An 8,725-nucleotide genomic window follows, 5' to 3' on the forward strand; every position below is an offset into this window, starting at 1 on the left:
TGTATTTCCTGCATTTCCTGCATTAGTTCGTTCCATCTTGCTTAACTGAACACAGCCCTGTATTTCCTGCATTTCCTCCATTAGTTCGTTCCATCTTGCTTAACTGAACACAGCCTAGTACGGTGCCGACCTGAAGCCCAAATGTTACGGTGCAGACAATATAGTAGCCTCTCTCTCGCGCAAGGTCCAGCTGCTTTGTGCGCATGCGGTGAACATTCAAGCACGCTTGCGCATTTTTCTTTCTCGCGTTCTTTCTCTCACTTTCCAATGCTCTGTCTCACTCGCACTCGCTTAGTAGACGCGCCTGCGCATAATGACGCTCAACTATTTATGCCCATATTTGGACTTCGTGCATCTCTCTTTCTCGGGCCTCGTGCCTCTCATTGCGAAGATACGCGACTAGCAATATAGGAGTATTATATATATGTATATATGGGAGAGTTGCGCTACTGTATATACTGTGGTCTAGTTTCCACCGAAGCAGTAATTCACACCTAATGCGGCGTAGAATCAAATTTAAGTCTATAGAAACGCGTCAAATTGCGCTGATTTTGCTTCCGCTTTGATTTATAAGTACTCTACTTCCAATGGAAACGGAACATTAAATTTGATCTGTACCGGAATGAAACCGAATTGAGGGTACGGTGGAAACTAGACCTGTGTCAGAACGCTGCCACTGTGGCCACTACTTAGACGCCGTCTAGTGAGGAATGCAGCAAGCTGCCCTTTTTTTTCTCTCGTAAAGACAAGTGTACCAATTTATCGAAAGTGATTACAAGATATTCGACGTTTTGCAGTTTTACATTACAAGGTGAGTAAATCAAACGGGATAAAAAATTCTGATCTTTGATATCGCGTGTTGTCGTTCGGATTTGTTTGCTTACTAATCACGACAGTTTTGCTTTACGAAAGCATCAGTTCGAATACATGCCGATAATGATACCGACGAAGATGTATCCTATTGTTTATTTATATAACTTTCCGTTTATGGACCAGCCACAGAACACCCTAAATTCGCTAGACAATTTATAGAATTTAAGAGAGGTTCAACCAGAAGTCAATTAATTTAATGTTATATTTTCATATTTTTCTGTTTCTCTTGATTTTTATATTTTCTATTTTTTTAAGGGGGGATTTAGCACAGTTTATTTTTTCTTTTTTCTGTAGATTAGATACGACAATTTGTGTAAATGAGCGGAGATCAATCAAAATGAGCTCGCTACAACAGGGAAATCGATTCTTACCATTTTCGAACAATAATCTTCAACGAAAACAATTATCCATGCAAGGTATGTGTGTAATTATCATAGCATCAATACAAGGATGTTCAGAAGATATTTAATTAATATTTTCTTCTCTACAGGTGGTCTTCCTCAGAGTTTAAGTGGTAGTGAGACTGATGTTTCTACATCTAATGAAAATCTCAGTAACGAAGAAAGATATGTCATAAGACATACAGCACGACAAGAACCACAAGGACAAGAAAACCAACAGCAGAGTCCTTCTAGATCTTCCAGTCATAAGGAAAATATACCAAATATTCAGGTATATAATATTTTTAAACAAAACAATGCAATTTTTTTTTAACAAAATGCAATAAGTTAAAAAAAACCATTTTTACAATTCTATATTGCATTAGGGTAATCTGCATAACAGAAATAGCCTAAAGGAAAGTTTGAATGGATCGAATAGGAATAGTTTGAAAGAAAGTTTGAACGGCTCTAATCGAAATAGCCTAAAGGATAGTACCAATGGCTCCAATCGGAACAGCTTAAAGGACAACTTGAGCAATCGCACTAGCTTAGGTTCTAATCGAAGTAGTCTAGATGTGTCGACGAGTTCTTACAACACATTGATCATACACAATGCTAATGACGAAGGATCATGGATACTGAGCTCTGGAAGGTAAAAAAGTCAATCAATTTTTTACATTAAGCTCTAAATGCTTTGTATTTTTGCTAGACTGTCAGGTGTGATGAGAGAACATGGGGACGTGGGCTACTTGTATTGTGATGGAAAAGGCCAATCCAATAGTCCCACAATGCAATCTCTGTCCAATTTGCCACATGAAGATTATGTCCAGCAATCCTGTGGCGGTGGCTGTCAAGAAATCACAGATATTCCAGATGATTATCTTAATCAGTCTCAGGTATAACAAAGAAATATGTAATTTAAAGATTAAAATTTCGTTTTACATGTATTTATTCACACATTTGTGAAAATTTAATGTATTTAATTTAATAAGTGATCCTTTTTATTTAATTACATGTGACGATGTACACTTTATAGGTTCTGAAACATCTTGCAAAAGAGGTGAAAGTGCCATCGTATGTCAATAACGGCAGTAATATGGAGATGAGACTGGGAGAGATGAGAATAAGAGACAATGACCGAGAGAAACAGAACGAGAACGAATACGAAGGCGGATCGTCGCCGTCTTACGTGTCCTCGCTGGCACCTTTGAAATTCTGCAAGCACTGGCGATATCTCGCGCCAACAGAGAAATTAACAATATCGCGATCGCAACCCGATCTATCCAGAATCAACAAAGAGGACATTGATAACTACAATCTTCGAACAACGTCACCTCGGTATAATATAATTTAATATTTTCCGCATATATCGCGTCTTATTGTAATATTTCCATCACGGTTGATTCTTTTGTTTTTTCCAGACCTCAGACGAAAGGACGAGAAGAGGTGGAAAGGGAAACAGGCGAAGTGTGGCCGTCGTCAGAGATGATTCAGATTATAATTCAGGAGAATAGCGCGTTGAAACTGGAGTTAGATCGTTGCTACAAAAAAGTTTCAAAATCGCAGAAACTGGAGCAAGAGATCGCAAAAGTGCATCGCGCCCACGAGGAGCTTGCGGCGTCTTGCGAGCGACGAGAGAAGCTGGAGCGCGCCGCTCGATTGAGACTGCAAAATGACTGTCGTCGACTGAATGAACTGAATCGCGCGCTCAGGGAGCAGATCGATCTTCTCTCAACACGCACGAATGGTCCTCCAATCGAAACAATGCGCAAAGAGCTGACGCAACGCGAAGTACTCATCGGACAGCTCATCAGTCAAAGTATAATCTCTTTCGAGATTTGTATATAAGTTTGCAAGAACAAATTCATGTATTAATCTTTTGATTTTTTTCCAGATAAAGAATTGACCGCTGCAAAAGAGAGACAAGAAATCGAGCTGTCCGCTCAGAGAGCCACTTTGCAAGAACAACGTACACATATCGACATTTTGGACACTGCTCTGACTAACGCACAAGGCAATGTCGTACGACTCGAAGAAGAAGTAAATTTTACTAAATCGACTGATTATATATATATAATTAATATATAATTATATTATATATATATATAATTATACGTAATATATAATTATATAATATATATATACACACACACACATATATTATACAGTAGAACCTCCCAAAACGTATACAAATCCACTCAAAACGTATATTTTCTCCTTCATCGCTTTTCCCACCACGAAGTATGATTATAACCAAAACTGCGCTTGCGCTTGCGCATTAGGCTATGCACATGTAACACACGTGAACTTTAGGTAAAGAGTGAGGGAATAGGAGCAGTATACATTTTGGGAGGTTCGTCGGTCCCGACTGTATACGTTTTGGGAGGTTCTACTGTATATATATTACACATATATATATGTACATACATATATTACATATATATATAATTATGTAATATGTAATTGTATAATATATATATAACACATACATACATACATACATACATACATACATACACACACACATACGCGCGCGCGCGTATGTATGTATGTATAAACATTGGAAAATGGAGAAAAAAGTGAAAAATAATGTTGATATATTGTTAATTATCTAAAAAACCTGCTTGTTATAGTGTCGAAAGAAGCAAGTATACGTTGAAAGAGTGGGTCAGCTACAGCGGGCTTTGTCTTCTCTTCAGGCGTCTAGCGATAGACGGGAAGAGACTGAAAGACAACTAAGAGGTCAGTTGGAAAAAGAGTTACGCGAGGGCAACAACAACGAGCAGACATCTAACGGTGAAACTATCACGGATTTAAAGCGACGACTACGCGAGCGGGATGAGAAGATCATGTCTCTTGAAAGTGATGTGTCAAAGTGGGAACAACGTTATCTCGAGGAAAGTACGTTAAGACAAGCAGCTATTGATGCAGCCAGCTTGCCAAAGTACGTAAAAAATCGTTATATTCTAGGTAACGAATTTATTTTATTTTATTTTATTTTTTTACATCTTTTTTGTTGCGTTACTTTTCAGAGACGCGAAAATCGCCGCTTTGGAAAAGACCAGCCAAGATGCGGAAAAGTTAATCGCCGAAGCTCGGTCAGAGAAGATGAGACACTTGGACGAAGTTTTCGCCGCGCAGAAGAAACTCGCCGATCTCGAGTCTAGGTAAGAAGAATTAAGTTGTAACACTTATCTGCGAACTATTCAAATCGATCTGTCACTGTTCCCTATCCGACAGAATAAAGGATTTGGAATCTAAACTGGCGGAAAGAGACGCCATGATCAGAGTGTTGCAGAAACACACATTTGACAAAGTGGACAGCAGCAGCAGTAGCGGCGTTGGCAGTTATCAAGCCGCACACTCATCTCATTCAAGCACATCGGCAGATCATCATACCGCTCTCACAACCACGCCAGAACTTGGTAAACGACCATACTTTCTTGAATTTACTCGCGTTAATGTTTTGTTTTTTATCAGCACGAAAATTTTGATTTCTTTTTTCTACACAGTAAACAGCGTACTCAGCAGCGGTAGTGGTTACGGTAGTACTGGTTCTTATGGTGTCACGGACAGTTACAAATATAGAAAACAAGGCAGTTTTGAGCAAACCAATAAAAGTCTCGATGATCAGCTAAAGGAATTAGACTCTCAACTATTGAGCAAGGTAAACAAAATGACAATGTGATCATTCCATCATGATCGTTCCACGGATGATCAGGTTAACTTTCAAATTAAATCATAAGATTTCATTTTATACTGCTTCTTATTATTACGTTCTGTTATTATTTACGGAAATTTGCGCACTCGGATTTTCCTTAATGTTTATATTTTGTTTACGGTAATACTTATCTTGTGTATTAATAAACACATGTTAATTTTCGAATAATTTTAAGTTCTTTAGCAACTTTTTAATAGTCATCGCTGATCACGTGAAAATGATCATTACAGATCACACATTCAAAGGTATTCTTGTGTTTGTGTTTTCTCTTTTTTGTTATTCTTTCTTCTATTTTTTTCTCTTTAAAGCCTGTTTTTTTGTGAGAATAGTTTATAATTAGTTTGTGTGAAAAAACGAAAGGAATTAAAATTTTGAATAATTTTAATCGTTTTAATATGGCCAAACATTACAAATTGACTATTGTGTCTTGTTTGCTATTATTTGGTTTCATATAAATTGCTTAATAATGTGATTTAACCCAGCTTAATATGATTTTTTAAATTTATCAAGATCATTACAATAACTTTTGTTACTTTTACATGTTTGTATATGTATATGTGTGTGTGTAATAATTATATACTATATAATTTTAAGCTATACCGAGAACATCCTCTTAATTTATATAATCCTACAAAATACAAAAAAAGTTAACTTTTTTAAAATTGTATTAGCATAGCAAAATAGATTTTTTTTGCAAATTAATTTTATTATTTTCTAGTTTAGTTGGTTTTTCTTTAAAGTTGTCCCACTAATCCCTTCTCGATCCTGTCTTACTTTCCTACTGTCCTAAGACTATCCTCGAATGTGCATGTGCGAGCGTTTAATACTGCGAGCACTAACCCTTTTCCAGGTTCCTAGCCTCCTCTCTGCAACCCTCGCGTTCTCTGTTTCTTGTTTCAGCGGGCACTTTGCTGTTTTCCAGGATTCTCTAATCCAGGCACTGCGTCGCGAAAAGGAAAAATACCCAAGCCATTACTGGCGGGTGTAGATAGCACAGGTACCTCGAGCACCGCCTCGAGTAAGACACGGCTGCTGGATGATTCGTCCGGCAGCGGCGGTGACGTAATGTCGCCGAGTATAATCGAGTTCGCGAGCGCGGCTGCCAGATTGAAGGGCACTATCTCGCGATTATCGGACAACGGGAGCAAGCCAACTGAAGACATGATGCTGCTTGAGAAGCAGGGTAGAAGTTCGCAGAGACAACGAATGATGGACGGAAGTGGCGAGCCGCGTCGCGCCGGTAGCTTGCCACCCAGTTCATTACCGCGACCGCCGAGAACACTCAAGACCAGTAGCAATTCTCGTTACTGCCGACTGAGCGACACAGAGACGCGCAAGAAATCGGATCATGGGCAAAGTATCATAGACACGTCTACTGCGACAAGTGGCGCAAACAACAACGGAGGCGGCACGAAGACGCGAGATTCTGGCAACGGTAGCAGTATCGAGTATGGTCGATTTGATGCTACTACAAAAATATCACGCAATAAGAAAAAGACGTCCGTGGATAATTTTGTAACAAATAGTTCCGTGAAGAAATCAGCTGGCTCCGGGATGGTGAGTGGCGACGGTCACGAATACGAGAGATTGCAGGTAGACACAAGTAACATTCGCAAGAAATCATCGACTAGCGACAGCAATTGCACGTCAGAATCTGCAGTAAAGCACAGAGATATCCAGAGCCGTTCGTTTATACCACCGCCATCATCGCGTACTCGAATCGGCGAGTATGGTCGTTTGAGTGATGGCGAATCCTCTTCCGCAACTGTTGTCAAAGGAGGCGGTAATACGTTGAGAATAGGAACAAGCGGTTCGTCTCGAGGGCAAAGCACTGGCAGCACAGTGAGCATTAAAAGTGGCGGCCGCGATTCTGGCGCCAGCAGCGAGGCGTCGACGGCCTCATTGCCAGCCAAAGCGAGATCTATACCGCGTCCCGGAAATTATCGCATTCAGTTTTGAGCATAAAACAAAGAAAACAAGATCTTTTGATATTTAGAGTATTCATTTGTCTTAAATAGGTGATTGGTTCTTAGTAATAGTAATTTGATTCCCGTTTTGACTTGATCATAAAATTGATATGAATGTACGTCTTGAAACCAAGCTTTGCCTGACAGTGAAAACTTCTCGACTGAACAGTACTTATGAACAAAGATCGAAGGTAAGATAGAAAATGAACATAATAATAATGAAACGCTTAGTTGCGTCGCGTCATTACGATTACTGGTTAGCAAAGTAGAATTGCAGGCCATAACAGACACAAAAAATATGATTTATAGTTAAAAAATGATGATTTATAGCTAATTTAGTGATGTAGTGTATATGACCTAGTCATTACCAAAGTAACTCTTCTCATGTAGGATAGGAAAGAAAAATTGTTTTCTTCCTCGCGTTTCATGAAACAAACGGCCTTATACAACAAACATTTCTCGGGCCAAAGTGTTTTTTTACGCAAATCTTTCGAAAAATATATATCTTATACTTCACTAATTGAGAAAAGCACTACTTGTTACAAGTTGAGATCAACAAATTGAGAATCAGATAGGAGACTGACTCTCGAAAGTGTACATTCTCCTGGCACTTTTTGTCTTTATAACTTATATATTTTTTTATGTTGTATCGTTTTGTCGTACATATAGAGATACGCTTGCGTATTCTTTAACAGAGACAATACTTTTTTTCTCGTAGTTTTATCGTGATATAACAATTTTTTTCTGTAATCACATAAGTTATAGGCCTGTAATATTCCTCTTATTATTGCGCTAATATTAATATTACACTTTCTCAGAGCGGGTAACGATGAAAATAGAGATCATCCCGCGCTTAGAAGAAAAATTATGAAGAAAATACAACACCAAAGTATAATACTATTTATTCACGCGCCGTGTTACATAATTCGTACATTACAAGATGATTTTACCTTTTTTTACATTCTTTACTTATAAAATACTACGGAAAGTATGTTATTTGTAAAAAGTGTCTAGAAAAAAAATTGTACGAAGAAACAGCAACATCCTGCACGATGTGTGCGTGCGTACGTGCATGCATCAGTAGAGATAAGGACACGCGTACTTAACGAAAATGTATTTCATTATAATGTTTTGGAAACTTTTAAATTAAGTTACAAGAATATGCAACAAACAATAGGAAGTTTCATTTAAAAACATCGATATGATCTTAAGCTGACCTTAGCGACGCTATCCAAGGTCAAACTGATAAGATTAGTCAAAAAATTTTTTAAAATTTTCCAACTTTTGTCTGAAACACTTTTTTCTAAAATGCTTAGTTTTCAAGATATTTCGCCGTCCCGGTATTTTTTATACACTGTGTACGTGCGCGCTTGTTTGCGTGTGTGTAAATCTTACAGAACGTTGCAGTTTCTTCGAACAATTTACACACATACACAAACACACACGCACACGCAAAAAAGTATATGTATATACATATATATATACAGGATGTCCGACAATTACTTTAACATCTCTCGTAGGCAGATAGAAGGAGTAAAACTAAGTCAAAAAGTCCTGAACCATTGTTTTCTATTATTTATAATAAAGGAGTAATTATTGAGTAAATTAAGCCAATCAGCGCCGATCTTTAGCCGAACGCACGTCAGTGAACCACACGTCTGGTGTGCGTGAGCGCTCCGCGCGGCTCACTGACGTGAGCCCGGCTAAAGGTCGGCGCTAATTGGCTTAATTTATTCGATAATTACTCCTTTATTATATGTAATAGAAAAAAATGGTTCAGGACT

General features: G+C 38.2%; 1 protein-coding gene across 2 annotated transcripts; it reads left to right on the forward strand.

The window, feature by feature from the left end:
- Positions 1-711: 711 nt before the first annotated feature.
- Positions 712-8,432, forward strand: LOC109862455 (serine-rich adhesin for platelets-like). Of its 2 annotated transcripts, none has more exons than XM_020442515.1 (13): positions 712-811; positions 1,168-1,289; positions 1,364-1,545; positions 1,640-1,905; positions 1,963-2,149; positions 2,290-2,591; positions 2,675-3,072; positions 3,148-3,293; positions 3,887-4,197; positions 4,286-4,420; positions 4,494-4,678; positions 4,766-4,920; positions 5,875-8,432. In XM_020442515.1, exons 2-13 carry the CDS (start codon positions 1,211-1,213, stop codon positions 6,931-6,933), a joined length of 3,405 nt encoding a protein of 1,134 aa, XP_020298104.1. In that variant the 5' UTR covers positions 712-811; positions 1,168-1,210; the 3' UTR covers positions 6,934-8,432. The 2 variants fall into 2 exon arrangements, with proteins under 2 accessions (XP_020298104.1, XP_020298105.1); XM_020442516.1 differs by having other exon boundaries at positions 1,173-1,289.
- Positions 8,433-8,725: the final 293 nt, after the last annotated feature.

Source organism: Pseudomyrmex gracilis, unplaced genomic scaffold (genome assembly GCF_002006095.1).
Source record: "Pseudomyrmex gracilis isolate BER0280 unplaced genomic scaffold, ASM200609v1 scaffold_1815, whole genome shotgun sequence".
In the NCBI taxonomy this organism is placed as follows: domain Eukaryota; kingdom Metazoa; phylum Arthropoda; class Insecta; order Hymenoptera; family Formicidae; genus Pseudomyrmex; species Pseudomyrmex gracilis.